This window comes from Phocoena phocoena, chromosome X (assembly GCF_963924675.1).
Source record: "Phocoena phocoena chromosome X, mPhoPho1.1, whole genome shotgun sequence".
NCBI lineage: Eukaryota > Metazoa > Chordata > Mammalia > Artiodactyla > Phocoenidae > Phocoena > Phocoena phocoena.
Window position 1 is genome coordinate 15,981,345 of NC_089240.1, and position 21,599 is coordinate 16,002,943.

General features: G+C 43.5%; 1 protein-coding gene across 1 annotated transcript; it reads left to right on the top strand.

Annotated features, from left to right (window-relative positions):
- The first annotated feature begins 224 nt into the window (after positions 1 to 224).
- Positions 225 to 21,442, top strand: PDHA1 (pyruvate dehydrogenase E1 subunit alpha 1). Its single transcript, XM_065900413.1, has 11 exons — positions 225 to 420; positions 12,529 to 12,588; positions 13,159 to 13,332; positions 14,126 to 14,252; positions 14,952 to 15,043; positions 15,622 to 15,714; positions 16,558 to 16,713; positions 16,972 to 17,043; positions 19,340 to 19,407; positions 20,491 to 20,599; positions 21,104 to 21,442. The coding sequence occupies exons 1-11, from the start codon at positions 364 to 366 to the stop codon at positions 21,266 to 21,268; spliced, it is 1,173 nt and encodes a 390-aa protein (XP_065756485.1). The 5' UTR covers positions 225 to 363; the 3' UTR covers positions 21,269 to 21,442.
- Positions 21,443 to 21,599: the final 157 nt, after the last annotated feature.

The following is a 21,599-nucleotide window of genomic DNA, read 5'->3' on the forward strand; positions in this document are numbered from 1 at the left end:
GTGCAAAATCCAAGAAGGTCCTTTTCCCGCGGGGCCTGGAGGTGTAGCCTCACTTTCCCACGTAGGCACCCTCAGGTCTCCGGCGCCTCACCTGCCGGCTGCTCGGTGATGGAAAGATCCCTCAGCCTCGCCCTCTGGCTCTGACACCCAATGGGCGGCCGCGGGCCTCAGGTGGGCGGGGCACGCCCTGGGAGCCGTTCTGGTTGGCCCGCGGCCCGGCGAAGCGCATGACGTCGTCTCCGTCGCGTCGTGCTGGCGTGTGGTGGTAACGTCCGCTCCGGGAACCTGAAGGAGACTTGGAGGCACCTGGGCCGCGCTGCTTGGGTCGTTGGGAGTCGCCGCTGCCGCCACTGCCCGCACTCCATGAGGAAGATGCTCGCCGCCGTCTCCCGCGTGTTGTCGGGCGTCGCCCAGAAGCCGGTGAGGTGGCGTGAGCGACCCGGGGTGGGGCGCGAGTGGGTCCGAGGCCGGAGGACGCCAGAGGGCAGGACGAGCGGGCTGAGTGGGCCGGGCGGGCCGGGCCTTGTGGAGCCGCGGGCCTTTGTCCTGCCTCCACGTCGTGCGCTCCGCTCCTGGCCGCGAGGGGAGCGGTGGCTTGGCCCTCGGGCGCCGACTGAGGGAGGGGGAGCTTTTCAAGGTCCGTGTGGAGGTCAGGCGCGGCTCCCGGTGCCGGCCTGGTCGGTGCGCTCTGGGAGGGCCCGTTCGTTTACCTCCGACAGAGAAGGGGGCTTTGGGATTCCTCGAGTCTCCAGCTGACCGCCTCTTCCCAGCCCACTCATTTTAAATCTTCCTCTTGACCGGGAATCCGGAGACAGAGTGGCTCCATTCACACTTCAGTTTCACCAGTTACTAGCCCTGTGACCTTGAGTAGGAGGTTTTTGTTTTTTCTTCAAGATCCCCGTGCTCAGTTTCCTCATCTCTAACATGGAGATGAGAGTACTTACCCCGTGGGGTTTTTTTTTTTTTTTTTTTTTTTAAATGAGGATGAGAGACGGTGAGGCTTAAACGAGTGACAAATATGTAAACCTTTCCCGGTAGCGCCTGGTACATAGTAGGTGCTACCTGTGTTAAACGTTGTTATTATCATTTAGGATCTCTGTTGCCTTATTGATTCTCTGTATGGAAGTTCTGTCCATTGATATGAGTGGGGTGTTAAAGGCTCCTACCAGTACTGTATTCCGGTCAATTTCTCCCTTTATGTCTGTTAGTATTTGTTTTATGTATTTGGGTGCTCCTATATTAGGTTCATATATGTTGACGGGTGTAAAATCATTACATAGTGTTCTTTATCTTTCTTTATGCTATTTGTTTTAAAGTCTATTTTGTCTGATATGAGTATTGCAACCCCCGCTTTCTTGTCATTTCCGTTTGCATTCCCTCACTTTCAATCTTTGTGTGTCCTTTGCCCTAAAGTGGGTGTCTTGTAGGCAACATATTTTAGGCTCTTGGTTTTTTTTAATCCAGTCTGCCACTCTCTTTTGATTGGAGCATTACTGACATTTAAGGTAATTATTGATACATATGTATTCATTGCCATTTTAAACCTTGTTTTCCAGTTTATTCTATGTTTTCTCTTTGTTCCTTTCTTTTTGTGGTTTGAGGATTTCCTTTTACTTTATGCTTGTGTTTTCTTTCTGGTTTTTGTGAATCTATTGTATGTTTTTCACTTGCGGTTGCTCGGTTTTTCAAGTATGTGAACCCCTTCCTGTATGTTTGCTTTAGACTGGTAGTCATATAGGCTCAAATGCATTCTAAAAAAACAAATGTACATTTTGTCACTCTCCTTCCCCACATCTTATGATTTTGATGTCTTTTTTTTTTTTTTTTTTGCGGTACGCAGGCCTCTCACTGTTGTGGCCTCTCCCGTTGCGGAGCACAGGCTCCGGACCCGCAGGCTCAGCGGCCATGGCTCACGGGCCCAGTCGTTCCGCGGCATATGGGATTTTCCTGGACCGGGGCACGAACCCGCGTCCCCTGCATCGGCAGGCGGACTCTCAACCACTGCGCCACCAGGGAAGGCCCCCCCCCCTTTTTTTTTTTTTTTGGCAGTACGCGGGCCTCTCACTGTTGTGGCCTCTCCCGTTGCAGAGCACGGGCACCGGACGCGCAGGCTCAGCGGCCATGGCTCACGGGCCCAGCCGCTCCGCGGCATGTCGGATCTTCCCGGACCGGGGCGAACCCGCGTCCCCTGCATCGGCAGGCAGACTCTCAACCACTGAGCCACCAGGGAAGCCCTTGATGTGCTTTTGATTACATCTTCATGTTTATCCTTCTGCTGTTCCTTGTGTTTATCATCACTTTCACAAATAGTTTTTTTTGTTTTGATCTGTATAGTGGCTAATTTAAGTGATTTACTTTCCAATTGTGACTTCCTCCTTCCTATATCTTCTTTTCTATATAGAGAAGAACTTGGGGTATTTCTTTTAGGGTAGGTTTAGTATTGCTGAATTCTTTTAGTTTTTGCGTGTCTGAGAAATTCTTTATTTCTTCTATTCTAAATGGTCATCTTGCTGGGTAGCGTATTCTAGGTTGCAGATGTTTCCCTTTCAAGGCTTGAATATATTTTGCCACTCCCTTCTGGCCTGCAGCATTTCTGTAGAGAAATCAGCCGATAGCCTTAGGGGGATTCCCTTGTAACTAACACTTTTTCACTTGCTGCCTTTAAAATCCTCTCTTTAACTTTTGCCATTTTATTATAATAAAATGTCTTGGTGTAGGTTTGTTTGGTTCATCTTGTTGGGACCCTCTGTGCTTCCTGTATCTGGATATCTGCTTCCTTCTTTAGGCTTGGGAAGTTTTCAGTCATAATTTCTTCAAGTACATTTTCAGTCCCCTTTTCTCTTTCTTCTCCTTCTGGAATCCCTATTATGCGTAGATTGGCACACTTTATATTATCCCATAGGTCTCTTATATTGCTTTCATTTTTTTTCACTTGCCTTTCTGTCTGCTGTTTTGATTGGGTAATTTCCACTATTCTACTTTCGAGGTCACTTATTCTTTCTTCTGCATTATTCATTCTGCTATTCATAGCCTTTAGCTCAGCTTTCATCTCAGCAAATGAAGTTTCTAATTTTTCTTGGCTCCTCTTTCTAGTTTATTTTTACAGTACCCTGCATTTCTGTCGATAGCCTTTCTTAAGTCCTTCAGTATTTTCATTATCTCCTTTTTGAACTCGGTATCTACTAGACTGAAACCCTAGTTTCATTGTTGGTTCCTTCAGGGGAATTTTCTTGGCCTTTTAACTGAGAGTAGTTCCTCTGCTTGTGCATTTTGCTTATATTTTTCTTACCCTCTGAATTTAGGAGAAACAATTATCTACTGTAGTCTTGGAGGGCTACTTATATGCAGGTGCCTCCCTGCGTAGTTTGTGTGGGTTGAATATTTTTTTGGCATGAGGGCTGTTTTTGGTTTGGATTCTTGCCGTCTCTTTGCTCTGCGTGTGCTGGTCGTTATCTCCTTGATAGGGGATGTGCAGGTGCGTGGCCCGCGTGTGCTCCCGGGGAGGGTGGGGGCAGTGGTGGGTGCCCAGTCACGGGACCCTTGGCAGCTGCAGTGGTCTGCATCCGCCTCTGGAGTCCGAGATGGCAGTGGCGGCTCGAGTCCGCCCCCCGGAGCTCGTGTAGGTGGTGCCCTGCTGCCTGAGAGTGCACGCCCGGAGAAAGAAGCTCCTATGGCGGTCCCACCTCTCTCTTCGGGCACCCCCCAACAATGGCCCCTTGCCTTTCTGGCGGGCCCAAGCTTCTTCCCGTATTCCCTCATTTATAGTGCACCGCACTCCAGCCCCCTCAGGCTGTCGTCTCCACGTAGCCAACTCCAGTCCTCTCCCTGGGTCTGACCTCCGAATCCCAAACCTCAGCACCCAGCCCTTGCCCAGCCCAGTGGAGGAGCTTCTCAAGCTGGGGAGTGCAAGGTCGTGGTACCAACCGTCTGTGTAGGTCTCTCTCCGCTTTGCTTTCCGCAGACCAGTTGCTGCACTCTCCTCCGAGGTTCCGCAGCTCCACCTCTGTCCTGGGTGATATCTCCACCAGTGAGGGGACTTCTCAGGGTGTGGAAACCTTTTCTTTTTCACAGCTCCCTCCCAGGGGCGCAGGTCCCGTCCTGATTGCCTTCTTTTTTTTCTTTTTTCTTTTGTCCTACCCAGTTATGTGGAGATTTTCTTGCCCTCTTGGGTGTCTGAGGTCTTCTGGCAGAGCTCAGTAGATGTTCTGTGAGAACCGTTCCACATGTAGATGTATTTTTGGTGTATTGATACTTGTGGGAGAAGGTGAGCTCCACGTCCTACTCCTCCACCATCTTGATCCGAATCTCCCTCACACTTTCTTGTTTTGTTTTATTTTTATTTATTTTATTTGTTTATTACTTTTGGCTGCGTTGGGTCTTCGTTGCTGCGCGTGGGCTTTCTCCAGTTGCAGTGAGTGGGGGCTACTCTTCGTTGTGGTGCGCGGGCTTCTCACTGTGGTGGCTTCTCTTGTTGCGGAGCACGGGCTCTAGGCGCACGGGCTTCAGTGGTTGTGGCACACGGGCTCAGTAGTTGTGGCTCGTGGGCTCTAGAGCACAGGCTCAGTAGTTGTGGCGCATGGGCTTAGTTTGTTGTGGCATGTGGGATCTTCCCGGGCCAGGGCTCAAACCCGTGTCCCCTGCACTGGCAGGCAGATTCCTAACCACTGTGCCACCGGGGAAGCCCCGAAGCTCAGGTTCTTGATGTCTCATCGCAGAAAGAATTCAGTGAGAGACAAAGTGATAGGTAAGAAGTGGATTTATTTAGAGAGAGACACACTCCACAGAGTGTGGGGCCATCTCAGAAGGTGAGAAAGGCCCCCCCCCACTTCTGATATGACTTTTAGCTTAACTTTCGCTTAATGTGGCTCCTTTCACCCATTGTATCAGTGAATCTTACTACTTTTGAGATTCATAGTAATGAAATGGGAGAAAGTATCTAAGTAGCTTTCTGACAGTCAAAATCTTTGACCTTACCTTCTTGCTCTTTATTATGTAGAACTGTCATTGTTTCTTGTTGGGAATTTAGGATGGAGAAAGAGAATTTTTCCTTTCCTTGGTTACTGTTGCTTGACTGGTTTGGTCGTTAGTTTACAGTCTCCAAAATGCAGTTTCTGTAGTTGTATCTGGAGATTTATTTTGCAAGACAAGATATATATATTTCTAGCCCCCCAAAACAATTTAACTGTCAAAAATAACATATCCATTTCATGATTGCCGAACATAACGTTTTGTTTGTCACCTCATACTTCTCAACTTTACTTCTTCCCAAATTTCTCAATTTTCTTCACTTATTCTTAGATGTATTGGACTCTCTCAATCTCTAACTTAACTGAAGCATTTGTCTCTAGCAGTTCAACTTTTTTTCTCCAGCAATGTCATGGTTTTTGTTGGCTTTATTGGATAATGGTATATTGATGGGTGAAGAGATCACTAGATAATAGCTTTCTGCCTGTTGGCTTGTACACTTAGCAGATCAACCTTATCCCTTCTCACCAAGATCAAGACCATTGCTACAGGTTGGATGGTAAGGTAACACACTGTATGAACATATCAAAAGTACTTTTTGTGGGGTCTGAAGAATGCTCTTCAAGTCTGCATGAGAAGAAGTCATATTGGTTTACGTATGCGTGACGTGGCAGAATGTGGCTAAAGTAGTACAGTCCTCCTAACTGATTAAATGTTTGTGGTCTAACCTGGACCTTAGCCATCACATAGAGTACTGTTGCTGTGAGCAGAGTGAAAAGGAAACATTTCTGGCAGCTTTTTACTCGTGCCCCTCCCCCCCACCAAACAGTGACAGCCACCTGAACATCAACAAGGGAGCACTGGGGATTTCCATGGCGGTTCAATGGTTAAGACTCTGTGATTCCAATGCAGGGGGTGCAGGTTTGATCCCTGGTTGGGGAACTAACATCCCACATGCTGTGCGGCGTGGCCAAAAAAAAAAAAAGAGGGAGCACTAGGATTCTTCGGTGGCCGTGCGGGTTTGAGGAGGCAGCTCGTGGGGGTGAGGTGCTTAAGGTGAGGTGACACAGACCTTGGAGCGAGATTTACTGGGTTTGTACCCCAGCCCCAACAGTTAAGTGCTCTATGGCTTTGGGCAACTCAGGTAGCATGAATCTCATCAGCACCGAGAGAAAAGCTTCACTGAAAACTCATTGCAGGTCCCACCCCCTCAACTCAAATGGCAACAGTGCAGTCAGAGGCCTGCCCCTCTAAGCCTCAGAATAGGAATTCTGTAGCAATAGGAATTGAGGTTAAAACTCAGATGCCACCAGCCTGCACACCAAATGGCATGAGTCAATGACACCAGCTCCGAGATCTGTTTTGAGCCTAAGCAATGGTCCAAGTTGCACATAGGTCACCTTGCTTGATCTAACAACAGGTCAACCTCAGAAAGAGGGATTTTTGTCAGAATTTCACCCACTGAAGAAACAGCTGGCTAATCTGGTTTTTTCCCAGTAATAAATGAGAAGCTTTTATTTTATTTTTAAAAAATTTTGAATTTTATTTATTTTTTTATACAGCAGGTTCTTATTAGTCATCAGTTTTATACACATCAGTGTATACCTGTGAATCCCAATCGCCCAATTCATCACACCACCATCCCCACCCCACCGCGGCTTTCCCCTGTTGGTGTCCATACGTTTGTTCTCTACATCTGTGTCTCAACTTCTGCCCTGCAAACTGGTTCATCTGTACCATTTTTCTAGGTTCCACATACATGCGTTATATACGATACTTGTTTTTCTCTTTCTGACTTACGTCACTCTGTATGACAGTCTCTAGATCCATCCACGTCTCAACAAATGACCCAATTTCATTCCTTTTTATGGCTGAGTATATTCCGTTGTATATATGTATCACAACTTCTTTATCCATTTGTCTGTTGATGGGCATTTAGGTTGCTTCCATGACCTGGCTATTGTAAATAGTGCTGCAATGAACACTGGGGTGCATGTGTGTTTTAGAATTATGGTTTCCTCTGGGTATACGCCCAGTAGTGGGATTGCTGGATCATATGGTAATTCTATTTTTAGTTTTTTTTTTTGCGGTGCGCGGGCCTCTCACTGTTGTGGCCTCTCCCGTTGCGGAGCACAGGCTCCGGACGCGCAGGCTCAGCGGCCATGGCTCACGGGACCAGCTGCTCCGCGGCATGTGGGATCTTCCCGGACTGGGGCACGAATCTGCGTCCCCTGCATCGGCAGGCGGACTCTCAACCACTGCACCACCAGGGAAGCCCTATTTTTAGTTTTTTAAGGATCCTCCATACTGTTCTCCATAGTGGCTGTATCAATTTACATTCCCACCAACAGTGCAAGAAGGATCCCCTTTTCTCCACACCCTCTCCAGCATTTGTTGTTTGTAGATTTTCTGATGATGCCCAATCTAACTGGTGTGAGGTGATACCTCATTGTAGTCCTGATTTGCCTTTCTCTAATTAGTGAGGTTGAGCAGCTTTTCATGTGCTTCTTGGCCATGTGTATGTCTTCTTTGGAGAAATGTCTATTTAGGTCTTCTGTCCATTTTTGGATTGGGTTGTTTGTTTCTTTAATATTGAGCTGCATGAGCTTTTTATATATTTTGGAGATTAATCCTTTGTCTGTTGATTCATTTGCAAATATTTTCTCCCATTCTGAGGGTTGTCTTTTCATCTTGTTTGTGGTTTCCTTTGCTGTGCAAAAGCTTTGAAGTTTCATTAGGTCCCATTTGTTTATTTTTGTTTTTATTTCCATTACTCTAGGAGGTGGGTCAGAAACGATCTTGCTATGATTTATGTCAGAGAGTGTTCTTCCTATGTTTTCCTCTAAGAGTTTTATAGTGTCCGGTCTTACATTTAGGTCTCTAATCCATTTTGAGTTTATTTTTGTGTATGGTGTTAGGGAGTGTTCTGATTTCATTCTTTTACATGTAGCAGTCCAGTTTTCCCAGCACCACTTATCGAAGAGACTGTCTTTTCTCCATTGTATATCCTTGCCTCCTTTGTCGTAGATTAGTTGACCATAGGTGTGTGGGTTTATCTCTGGGCTTTCTATCTTGTTCCATTGATCTATGTTTCTGTTTTTGTGCCAGTACCATATTGTCTTGATTACTGTAGCTTTGTAGTAGAGTCTGAAGTCAGGGAGTCTGATTCCGCCAGCTCCATTTTTTTCCCTCAAGACTGCTTTGGCTATTTGGGGTCTTTAGTGTCTCCATACAAATTTTAAGATTTTTTGTTCTAGCTCTGTAAAAAATGCCCTTGGTAATTTGATAGGGATTGCATTGAATATGTAGATTGCTTTGGGTAGTATAGTCATTTTCACAATATTGATTCTTCCAATCCAAGAACATGGTATATCTCTCCATCTGTTGGTGTCATTTTTAATTTCTTTCATCAGTGTCTTATAATTTTCTGCATACAGGTCTTTTGTCTCCCTAGGTAGGTTTATTCTTAGGTATTTTCGCCCTTTTGTTGCAATGGTAAATGGGAGTGTTTTCTTGATTTCACTTTCATATTTTTCATCATTAGTGTATAGGAATGCAAGAGATTGCTGTGCATTAATTTTGTATCCTCCTACTTTACCAAATTCATTGATTAGCTCTAGTAGTTTTCTGGTAGCATCTTTAGGATTCTCTATGTATGGTATCATGTCATCTGCAGACAGTGACAGTTTTACTTCTTCTTTTCCAATTTGTATTCGTTTTCTTTCTTTTTCTTCTCTGATTGCCGTGGCTAGGACTTCCAAAACTATGTTGAATAATGGTGGTGAGAGTGGACATCCTTGTCTTGTTCCTGATCTTAGAGGAAATGCTTTCAGTTTTTCACCATTGAGAATGATGTTTGCTGTGGGTTTGTTGTATATGGCCTTTATTATGTTGAGGTGGGTTCCCTCTATGCCCACTTTCTGGAGAGTTTTTTTTGTTTGTTTGTTTTTGTTTGTTTTTTTGCTGTGTATGATTCTTTTTTTTTTTTTCCCCCGGTACACGGGCCTCTCACTGCTGCGGCCTCTCCCGTTGCGGAGCACAGGCTCCGGACGCACAGGCTCAGTGGCCATGGCTCACGGGCCCAGCCGCTCCACGGCATGTGGGATCTTCCCGGACTGGGGCATGAACCCGTGTCCCCTGCATCGGCAGGTGGACTCTCAACCACTGTGCCACCAGGGAAGCCCTGTATGATCCTTTTAATGTGTTGTTGGATCCTGTTTGCTAGTATTTTGTTGAGGATCTTTGCATCTATATTCATCAGTGATATTTGTCAGTAATTTTCTTTTTTTGTAGTATCTTTGTCTGGTTTTGGTATCAGGGTGATGGTGGCCTCATAGAATGAGTTTTGGGAGTGTTCCTTCCTCGGCGATGTTTTCGAAGCATTTGAGAAGGATGGGTGTTAGCCCTTCTCTGAATGTTTGATAGAATTCACCTGTAAAGCCATCTGGTCCTGGACTTTTGTTTGTTGGAAGATTTTTAATCACAGTTTCAATTTCATTACTTGTGATTGGTCTGTTCATATTTTCTATTCCTTCCTGGTTCAGTCTTGGAAGGTTATACCTTTCTAAGAATTTGTCCATTTCTTCCAGGTTGTCCATTTTATTGGCATAGAGTTGCTTGTAGTAGTCTCTTAGGATGCTTTGTATTTCTGCAGTGTCTGTTGTAACTTCTCGTTTTTCATTTCTAATTTTATTGATTTGAGTCCTCTCCCTCTTTTTCTTGATGAGTCTGGCTAATGGTTTATCAGTGTTGTTTATCTTCTCAAAGAACCAGCTTTTAGTTTTATTGATCTTTGCAATTGTTTTCTTTGTTTCTATTTTATTTATTTCTGCTCTGATCTTTATAATTTCTTTCCTTCTGCTAACTTTGGGTTTTGTTTGTTCCTCTCTCTCTAGTTCCTGTAGGTGTAAGGTTAGATTGTTTGAGATTTTTTCTTGTTTCTTGAGGTAGGCTTGTATAGCTATAAACTTCCCTTTTAGAACTGCTTTTGCTGCATCCCATAGGTTTTGGATCACTGTGTTTTTCATTGTCATTTGTCTCTAGGTATTTTTTGACTTCCTGTTTGATTTCTTCAGTGATCTCTTGGTTTTTTAGTAACGTCTTGTTTAGCCTCCATGTGTTTGTGTTTTTTACGTTTTTTTCCCTGGAATTCATTTCTAGTCTCATAGTGTTGTGGTCAGAAAAGATGCTTGATATGATTTCAGTTTTCTTATATCTACTGAGGCTGGATTTGTGACCCAAGATGTGATCTATCCTGGAGAATGTTCCATGCACACTTGAGAAGAAAGTGTAATCTGCTATTTTTGGATGGAATGTCCTATAAATATCAGTTAAATCTATCTGGTGTATTGTGTCATTTAAAGCTTCTGTTTCCTTATTTATTTTCATTTTGGATGATCTGTCCATTGGTGTGAGGTGTTAAAAGTCCCCCACTGTTGTGTTCCTGTCAATTTCCTCTTTTATAGCTTTTGCAGTTGTTAGCAGTTGCCTTATGTATTGAGGTGCTCCTATGTTGGGTGCATGTATATTTATAATTGTTATATCTTTTTCTTGGATTGATCCCTTGATCATTATGTAGTGTCCTTCCTTGTCTCTTGTAATATAATTTTAAAGTCTATTTTATCTGATATGAGTATTGCTACTCCAGCTTTCTTTTGATTTCCATTTGCATGGAATATCTTTTTCCATCCTGTCACTTTCAGTCTGTATGTGTCCCTAGGTGTGAAGTGAGTCTCTTGTAGCCAGCATATATATGGGTCTTGTTTTTGTATCCATTCAGCAAGCCTGTGTCTCTTGGTGGGAGCATTTAATCCATTCACGTTCAAGGTAATTATTGGTATGTATGTTCCTATGACCATTTTCTTAATTGTTTTGGGTTTGTTTTTGTAGGTCCTTTTCTTCCCGTGTGTTTCCCACTTAGAGAAGTTCCTTTAGCATGTGTTGTAGAGCTTGTTTGGTGGTGCTGAATTCTCTTCGCTTTTGCTTGTCTGTAAAGCTTTTGATTTCTCCACGGAATCTGAATGAGATCCTTGCCGGGTAGAGTAATCTTGGTTGTAGGTTCTTCCCTTTCATCACTTTAAATATGTCATGCCACTCCCTTCTGGCTTGTAGCGCTTCTGCTGAGAAATCAGCTGTTAACCTTATGGGAGTTCCCTTGTATGTTATTTGTCGTTTTTCCCTTGCTGCTTTCAGTAATTTTTCTTTGTCTTTAATTTTTGCCAATTTGATTACTATGTGTCTCGGCGTGTTTCTCCTTGGGTTTATCCTGTATGGGACTCTCTGTGCTTCCTGGACTTGGGTGGCTATTTCCTTTCCCATGTTAGGGAAGTTTTCAACTATAATCTCTTCAAATATTTTCTCTGGTTCTTTCTCTCTCTTCTTCTGGGACCCTTATAATGTGAATGTTGTCGTGTTTCATGTTGTCCCAGAGGTCTCTTAGGCTGTCTTCATTTCTTTTCGTTCTTTTTTCTTTAGTCTGTTCCGCAGCCGTGAATTCCACCATTCTGTCTTCCAGGTCACTTATCCGTTCTTCTGCCTCAGTTATTCTGCTATTGATTCTTTCTAGTGTTGTCTTCATTTCAGTTATTGTATTGTTCATCTCTGTTTGTTTGTTCTGTAATTTTTCTAGGTCTTTGTTAAACACTTCTTGCATCTTCTCTGTGTTCGCCTGCATTCTTTTCCCAAGGTCCTGGATCATCTTCACTATCATTATTCTGAATTCTTTTTCTGGAAGGTTGCCTATCTCCACTTCAATTAGTTGTTTTTCTGGAGTTTTATGTTGTTCCTTCATCTGGTATATAGCCCTCTGCCTTTTCATCTTGTCTGTCCTTCTGTGGATGTGGTTTTTGTTCCACAGGCTGCAGGATTGTAGTTGTTCTTGCTTCTGCTGTCTGCCCTCTCGAGAAGCATTTATTATTTCAAAAAAAAAAGGAAGGGAGTTGTAGAGAACATCTTCCTTCTGGTGCTCTTCGAATCATAAAAGATCCCTCAAATCTTTTGTTTTTTTTAAGTCAGGGAATGCTAAGTATCTTTTCTTTTGTCTTGTACATTTCTCACTAAGGTGTCTATCTCATGCTTTGTGTAGTTTAAAATATTTTTCTTATAGTACCGTTTCATAGAGAAGTGATTTGCCTGAAATAGGAGTTGAATCATAGTTTTATTTGAAGAACTATTCTGAAAGTAAAGCATTAGCTTGCTCAACCTATGTGGTTATGACTAAGAATAGCATAAACATACCCCACAGATTATCTGGTCTCTTCAATTTGGCCATTAACTTCATTATATTTTCACTGTGATTTCTTTGAAAACAAAGTGACTATATAGACGGGTTTCTGCAGTTTGCCTTTAGATGGGGGTACCATCATGTTTCTTTGGCCAAAGCATGGATTCCTTTTGGAGGACAAGATCCCAACACAGTGAACAGAATGGAAGATAAGCCCATGAATGTGTTAGGGCTCTTAGAGTTCTAGGACTGCATCCTGATAACTGATTAATAAGAATAATAACTCAAAAATAACCGACAATAAAAAACACTGATATACTTGTATATTTTGATTTTTCAAGGCAAGCAGAGTGCTGGTGGCATCCCGTAATTTTGCAAATGATGCTACATTTGAAATTAAGGTAAGAGGTGTTTTTGCTTCGTGTTAAATTTTTTTCCACAGGTACACTTTGATATATAGTTTTACCTCTGCAGTAGAGCATTTTGATATTTATTGCTTTTCACCATTTTATTCCAAATGTTCTAGAATCGAAGATTCAGAGAAGTTAGCAAAAATTAGAATTTACTCCTTTTATGTAGCAGGTTTTTGGTACTTTGGAGCAGGAGAGCAAGCTAAAAAGATTGAAGACCTACTCTAAGACTTGAAATGTAGTTTGGTAACATGTTTGAATAAGAAGATTCTTAGAATGCTTCTTTGAAAGTTTGTCTTTGAACCTGTAACTCAGTTGACTTCTATGGGTTTTCAGTGAAAGTCATCTTAGAAAGACTTCCTTTCTCCAAAACCCCATCTCATTGCACAGTTTTATGAAGGAATCAGAAGCAATATGCAGCATTTCTGATGTGCTCGCCTGCTGGTTTTCAAGTTCAGTATTTGCTGGTTTTCGATTTAAATATTTCGAGTTAGATCTTAGAGTGGGTTGGCAGTGTTTACGTTGTAGTGACTGAGAGATAACTGTCTGATTCCATTTCAGAAATGTGATCTTCACCGGCTGGAAGAGGGCCCTCCTGTCACTACGGTGCTCACCAGGGAGGATGGGCTCAAATACTACAGGATGATGCAGACTGTTCGTCGAATGGAGTTAAAAGCAGATCAGCTATACAAACAGAAAATTATTCGTGGTTTCTGTCACTTGTGTGACGGTCAGGTGGGTGGTAGTTTTGTAATAAAACTGTGTTACTTAGGAATTGAAGTATGGCGTGTGTTTATTGGCTTTTACCCTGCTTTATCTGTCTGAAGGATTTGAGGCTGGTATTTTAGAACAAACATGAGAATGCTGAGACCTGCTAGGAAGCTTATGCTAAAGAATTGACTCATGTATCATATTGCTGACTTCCTGTGCCTTTATAGCATTATGATCACGTGTACTGAGTATACTTTTGGGGGAAGGGTTTTTGTTTTGTTTTTTGTTTTGTAGGTTTAGGCCAAGGTTTATGAAATCAAATGCCTACCAGGGACCAGTTAGGTAGAATACACGAGTGAAGGCTGCCAGCTGTATGAAGTATCGAGAAAGGTGACAGGGACTAGTGGTGAAGTGGAACAGACGGGGCCCACCCGCAGGGGTAGTCATAACTGGCTGGTAGTCCAGCCAGTTGGTGCCATGTGGAAATATGGGGCTAACGCTTCCTGTTGCTGATGTCTTCGAGAGAAGACAGACGTCTCTATTTTCATATGAAATTCCCCAATATTTTAATGTTCACTTTTGATTCAGGATGTTTTCAAATCACCATACAGGCTTAAAAGAAACGTATCTGTGCATTGCCAGTTTATGGCTCTGGCTTGGGCCTTACCCTCTACTCTCTTTCTGGTGAAAAGTAGAGGTACTTGCTGTTATTAATGAAGAGTTCTACTGGGCCAAATGTTTCATAATAGTCTAGGAAACCTTTTAACTAGAAATGGTGTACTGTACTGACTCATTGCCGCTTCTTCCTTGAATGCAGGAAGCTTGTTGTGTGGGCCTGGAGGCCGGCATAAACCCCACAGACCATCTGATCACAGCATATCGGGCTCACGGCTTTACGTTTACTCGTGGGCTTTCTGTCCGAGCAATTCTCGCAGAGCTTACAGGTTTGCTATTAATTTACAAAAAGGGGAAATTAAGTTTTCAGATCTTCTATTAAGATGCTAACCATTTATAAGTTAACATTGAAACCTTTTTGAGGGTTAAAAAAAAAAAAGCTGAAACCAAAAAAACCTCTCCCTTTTGGTGCTCTGGTACCTCTATTGTGCTTTTGAGTAAACTGACCATTTTTTGAGGTTGTCTGGCCTCTCAGGTAAAAGGTCAGCTCTATAAAATCAGAATAGTGTTTATCACTCAAGCATGCCAATAGAAATCTAGCAAAGAAAGTAAATTGAGTATAAGTATTTCATTGGGTAGAAATTCATTGGGTAGAATCTTCTCAACAGTCCCTTTGTCCCCCTTGACTCTTATGCGAGTGTAGGAGAAATCAGATGTTTGTAACTGGCCAAAAAAAAAAAAAAAAAAGTCTAGGGTACCACACTAACATCTGAAGAAAACTCAGTGATTAGAGAGCTGAAAAAGTTGGAAAGGTCAAGGACATGGGACTGGTCTGACCTTCATTATAAAAGGGCCAGGAGACAAGGAGGACTTGTCTAGGTATTTGCATAGAGGGACAGGTGCTTATGTAGTTGAATTGGTTTCTGAGTTCTAATGGTTGAGCCTCTACGTAAATACTCAGGGTGTGTTTTTGTTTGTTTTATACATTTGGTTTTTCATGTGTCATGTTTGTGTGGTGCCACTTCTAGGACGAAGAGGAGGTTGTGCTAAAGGAAAAGGAGGATCGATGCATATGTACGCCAAGAACTTCTACGGGGGCAATGGCATCGTGGGAGCTCAGGTAGTTGAGGACTAGGATTGTATGATTTTCTGGATTTGGCCCTGGTCCACACCTGTGCAATATTCTGTACCCCAGACAACTTCCCTCTGAAGTACTTGCGGGGCACGGTGTGCTTTAAATGACCTCTTGCTTCATACCCTATCATTTAATAAGTAGATTTGGACAGTGATTTAGGTACTTGTTATGTTTTATAAGTAAGCAAGAGCCTCTAGCAGTAGAACTATACCTTTGCCGTTTAATTGATATTTAATTGCTTTGTCACATCCTCTTGGCCACACCTCTCTCCCTGCTGTAGACAGTGCTGGCACTGGTACCAGACCAGGAGAAGCAGGTGGTCAGGATCTTAAGGGCCTAGTTTGAATCTAAAGCCAGCTTCTGTGGTTATGCCGTCCTCCTTGTTCTCATCAGTTAGTAAATAATGGACAGGGAACAGAAGATCGTATCTAGATTGTTAGGTTTACTGGGGTAGGGACAGTGTCATTTCTATCTCACATTCTGGTCAGGAGTTAACATTCAGAGCATTAACTTCTTCCCTCACGGATTTCTGTGGTTCCTTTCTTGGTTGTCCTTAATATTAGGTGCCCCTGGGAGCTGGGATTGCTCTGGCCTGTAAGTATAACGGGAAAGATGAAATCTGTTTGACTTTGTATGGTGATGGCGCTGCTAATCAGGTGAGTATGTGTCTCTTAACTTTGCAATAGTGATTACAGTGTTATGTCCAAAGTGTTGAATATTCATAGTTCAGTTTGTGGTGAAGTAGTATATCGCTTACTAGTTGAAATGGCCCTTTATCTGGCAAGCTAAAATTTGGTTTTGTGGCCACGTTAGAGATTTACATCCTGGCATTGTTTCACAAGCGCTTTATATAGGTGTACTCCTAAGAGTACGCTCACCTTTGCTCTACCTCAGTGCTCCACAGACTCTGTGGGGAAGGACTGATTTACATTTTTAATCCTTGGCAAACCAGTTCTTAAACCAGCACCGTAATGTACAGACTCATTCCCCTGAATGCCAAGGCACTGTCAGACTCCTCTCCTAGTTCCTGAGCCCCTGACTCTTCTTGCTCTTCTGTCGTGGTCTGAGTAATCACCGGTCCGTGGCTGACACCCTGCCAGGCCCTGCTCTGGATGCTGATTCTCAGACACCGGTTCAGTCTGGTCATCCAGAGGGTCTCGTAGAATTTATAATGAAGCACGCAACTAGGCAGCCGTAGTACATTCTTACATGTCCATTTTTCCCATTGTATTCTCCGCTGCTGCCTTGGCCCTACAGAAGCAAGTAGTAGTACTTGGTTTGTCACTTCCTTAGCGGCAAAAGAGGTGATGGGTTTGCTGCGCCGTGCCCTGCTCCCCCCCAAGCGCACACACTCCTTTGCTTCAGAAGCTTAGTTGTGGGTGAGGCGTTTCATCCTATGGAAGCTTTCTCTGCTGGGTAGAGCAGCAGCTGTCGTGGATGATGAAGTCTAGAGAAAAACAGCAAAATGAAACCACTTGAACTTTTATACATACTTCCAGGGTCAGATATTCGAAGCTTACAATATGGCGGCTTTGTGGAAATTGCCTTGTATTTTCATCTGTGAGAATAACCGCTATGGGATGGGAACATCTGTGGAGAGAGCAGCAGCCAGCACTGATTACTACAAGAGAGGCGACTTCATTCCTGGGCTGAGGGTAAGGACACCTGTTGTAGAGCTGGAGCTACACCCTCAGGGCCTGCAGGGCCCGGGCACTCTGTCAAGTGCCCTTGAAAAATCTCAGAGAGATCAAAGAATTCTGTTTTCTTAGTGGATGAACAGGTCATGTAAGATGAAAATGGTTTTAGGCAGTTGGATTTATGCTCTGCCCCTTTACTTTTTATTTTTAAAATTTTATTGAAGTATAGTTGATTTACAATGTTGTGTTTATTTAATCTTTCCCATTTATTAATAGGTAGACGGAATGGATATCCTGTGTGTCCGGGAGGCCACAAGGTTTGCAGCTGCCTATTGTAGATCTGGAAAGGTAAGATTTTTCTTGTAGGCCTCTAGGCTAGAGGTGTCTCATGACATTTATCTGTCTTAAAGTTAAAAGAATGCCCCCTGTGTCTATTGTAGCAATGTAGGAGTAGCTGCTAATTGAGGTGTAAAAGATAGAAGCTGGGTCCAGTTAAGCGAATCGGGTCCCTTCATAAATAACATGGTCTTGATAGCTCACATCTTGGGAAACATTCCATGTTTGCCCCATTTGGGGTAAATCTTTCCTTCCAGCGCTCCCTCAGGATTCTGCCGCTGTCTTCATTGTGACAATCCGTTTTGCCTTTTGGTTTGGTTAATTATGTGCTTCTAACTCTTCTCTCCCCCCCCCCCCCCGCCCCGCCATCAATCATAAGCCCCTTGAGTAAACAGACTGGGGACTCCTGCAGTGCCCTGCACAGAACTTTGCTTATGTAAAATAGGCATCCAGTATAAGTTTGTCTTTTGTAAATCAAATAATACGTTTAAATTATGTAGTCTTAGTCTTGCTGTTTGTTTCAGTCCTAAGAATCTTGACCCTTCCAGTTATAGCAGTGGAGGGAGAAGGGAACAGTGAGATTGGCCTAAAAAGAGGCTTACATGCCACCTGAGCTGCTGGAAAGATGTTCTTGGAAAGATGTTCTTCTCCCTAAATCAGTGTTTCACAGCCCAGAAAGGCCCCTGACGTTTACCCTTCAGTGACTGCCCTCATGTACGTGTTTGGGCAGTAGTGCAAATAAGATTGGGCTGGCAGTGATGAAAATGGAAGAGAGGGTGAAGAGAGGGTGAAGAGGGGAGGAAGCTGTAGAACGGTTGAACAGGAAAAGAATGAGGTGACTGAGATGGCAGGTTGGTGGCAGTGGGCTCACTGGTCTATATCAAGACTCTGAGAGTAGGGGTCCACGCCCTGGCTGGTGGGTATCATCATCCCCCTCTCTCCCAGTTCCTGAAAGAATATGTGGCGCCCAACAGTATGTGGAAGCAGGATAAGTAGTTTGTATGTGGAAACAGGATAAGTAGTTTGTAGTGTGTTGACTTTCTCAGCCTGACGAAAGCCTGATCTTGGAATTAGGGGAGGGTCTGGAAAAACCCCTTTATCACCATCCCCTTAGCCTAACCAGCCGTGCTTCCAAATGGCTACGGGATGATTAACAATCAATAGATGACAGTTATTGCGAGATGATAGGTCAGGTAATGTGCTAAGCACTTAGGCATTACCTTTTTTAATCGGCGCACCTCTGAGCTGGGTTAATTACTGTTTTGTAGATGAAGAAACTGAGGTATGTAGCTACTATACAGTACAGCCAGAACTGGAACCCAAGCACTTGGATTCCATCCCCCGCCCTCTTTTAACTACTACACCAAACTGTCCAAGGATCCTAGATCCACCCCATCCCCTCTGTTCAAAGTTGTTTTCTAAAAGGGGGCTGGTGGAGCATGATGAGCAAGCTACGTCGTGGTAGCCGGGCTCTCCCAGCTTTCTGGTAGTTACACAGTAGCTAGAGCTCTGTGAAGCAGGACTGGTTGCTGTCCCCTACGAAACACTGCATGAAGTGGGTGTGACGTAGAAAGTCACCTATCCAGCCTCTCTTCACGTGTGCTGGGAAGTGGAGAAGGACGAGAGGACTAGAGGTTTGCTTTTCATCTTACGTTGTTAAGGTTTAAGGTTTATATGTTAGTGTTTTTCTCTAGCCTTGATCAGAATGCTTATAGGTGATTTCCCCTGTGACTGGGGGGGAGGAGGGGGTGGGCAGAAAGACTAGCATATTTACCGTGAAGATAAATGCCATCCCTGCTTCCTGATAGGCTTTTCTTCGTTAATCTATGCTGTGCTTAAAGAATTATATATCAAATGCAATTCTGGTGAAAGAGAACTAACTCATTGACATTACATAAAGAATTGTCTGCCTTTTTGATTCAGAATATGCTGCGGGGGGCGGGTGGGGTGGCTCCTGTTAAAAATAAGGAGGATGGGGCTTCCCTGGTGGCACAGTGGTTGAGAGTCCGCCTGCCGGTACAGGGGACACGGGTTTGTGCCCCGGTCCGGGAGGATCCCACATGCCGCGGAGCGGCTGAGCCTGCGCGTCCAGAGCCCGTGTTCTGCAACGGGAGAGGCCCGCGTACCGCAAAAAAAAAAAAAAAAGGATGAAACACGCAATAAATAGGTAATAGAAATGAGAAGAGCTAATCAGTCAACTAAGAAGAAATTCTTAACTCAGATCTGATGAAGGTATTTGATCCTGAAAGGAGGTACATTTGAGGCTGTGGCCATTGTTTCACCTTACCTCCACTGGGTTCTGTTTTAGGGGCCCATACTGATGGAGCTGCAGACTTACCGTTACCATGGGCACAGCATGAGTGATCCTGGAGTCAGGTATGGTCATGGGAAAACTGAGTGTGGTGTCCGAAGTGGATGGGCTTAGATGAAAAAGCAAAGCATTTCAGTGTGTGTTTGCTTTTTGAAGCCAGACACCAGTTGGCTTCATGCATTGATTCAGTAGTTAGTCTGAGCCTGAAAGCCGTGCCTTCCAATAAATTGGTTCCAATATAGAAAGCATTCTGAAAATTCCTCTAGTGTGTACATGCTAGTTAGCATGAGCACCAGTAAGAAAACAATTGCAGAGAGGAATTGTTGCATAAAACAGGACTGATGGTAGATAGAGTAGTATACTTGGGGGCATTTACCTTTTGTAGGCATTACCCCAGATTCTCATGGCATATTTATTCCTCTTCTGGCTGGAATGGAGCATATGTTGAAATAAATCAGTCAAAAAAAAAAAAGGAGTTTTGTCACCTGGCAACTCTGGCATGTAATGCTGCAGTCCCGGAGTGTGGCACAATTAAGAGTAGATTTAGTCAAAGTAAGCCGTAATAAGTCTTTGAGTATAGAATGAAGGCCTAAGGGAAAATGTTATGAAGAGCAGCTTACGTGGAAGAAAGCACTTGGTGTAATCCTGTTCTTAAAAAAAATGGTGGTAGAGCCTTTCTTTGCTTTTAGTGTTATTTCAAGTGCTGTAGGACAAGGGTCAGTTGTACAATCAAGAATCAGAAAACCTCCTCTCCAGGTTTTTGCCAGCCACACTGCTCTGTGGTCTTAAGGGAGAAAAGGCAAGGCACGGTTTTTTTGTGCTTAGCCTTCTGCTGCCTCGAAGGTTATAGCTATCACCACAGAAAACCATCTCCCCTGCCTCCACCAGTACCTTCACGCCCTACCTCTAGATCAAAGTAGCAAGTTGTCAGAATGCCAGAGAAGCCAGGTGAATTGCCATTGTAGAGTTTTCTATAAAGACAGAGCAGCTCTTCCTTACAGAATATTAGGATGAGTTCTTGTATTTCGAAAGTATATAATTACTGACGTGCTCCCTCGTCTCAGAAACAGACTGCTGTGTTTCCTGGACTGTCTCTGCTGTGCCGGCGCTGTTCTTATCTACTTGTAACTCTGTTTCCCTCCCTCTAGTTACCGTACACGAGAAGAAATTCAGGAAGTTAGAAGTAAGAGCGACCCTATCATGCTTCTCAAGGATAGGATGGTGAACAGCAATCTGGCCAGTGTTGAAGAACTAAAGGTACAGTGACTCTTGATGGTTTAAAAGTCTGCCTTTGAAGGTTGGCTCTCCTTTTTGAGCAGTTTTTCTCTACACAAGAAGCTGCCACTCGGTAAACTAGGGAAGTACATGGGAAAGTACATATTGTATTCGGTTGGCCAAAAAGTTCGTTCGGGGTTTTCCGAGCCATGTTGTGGGAAAACCCCGAAGAACTTTTTATTTTTCACAGGACGTTAACCTCCTCCACCATCACAGTTCTTCTTTCCTAAAAATATACTGTAGATTTTTAATTCATAAATGTTCCCTCGCCAGGGTATATGTCTTAATGTTGGTATCTGTCCTCCAGAATTCCCCCTTCGTGGATCGTTGTGTCATGTTTAAACTAACATTTTCCATAATAATATGTATACTGCCGGTACTAGTAGAGAGTTAACAACTAGCAAGAGGTTCCCAGTAGAACAAGTTGGTACCTAAGCTGCTGTCTATTCAAAACATCTCTTGAACTGTAATCTGATTGATTTTTAGGAAATTGATGTTGACGTGAGAAAAGAAATTGAGGATGCTGCCCAGTTTGCTACAGCTGACCCTGAACCACCTTTGGAAGAACTCGGCTATCACATCTACTGCAGCGATCCGCCTTTTGAAGTCCGGGGTGCAAACCAGTGGATCAAGTTTAAGTCCATCAGTTAATGCGAGATGGTACACCTTCAGTGGGCTATTCGGCAGCCAACTGTAAGGAATGCTTTGGGGTCTCAACTTTGTTAAGGAGGAAAAAAAACCCATAGAAAGAAAGTGTAGATTTAGATAGATAGATAGATAGATAGTATAATTGCATGTGGTTTGTACAGTGTTGCATTAAAAGATACAACGTCTTTTAATGTTATATCTTAAGGATAGTATGGATCTTATTATAAAGGTTATTTTAGTTATTATGTACGTCTAAAATAGGTAATAAGAGTTGGCTTAACCCTCCTTCAAATTACTTCTTTAAAATAGTTCTATTTGGTTTAGTTGTATACTA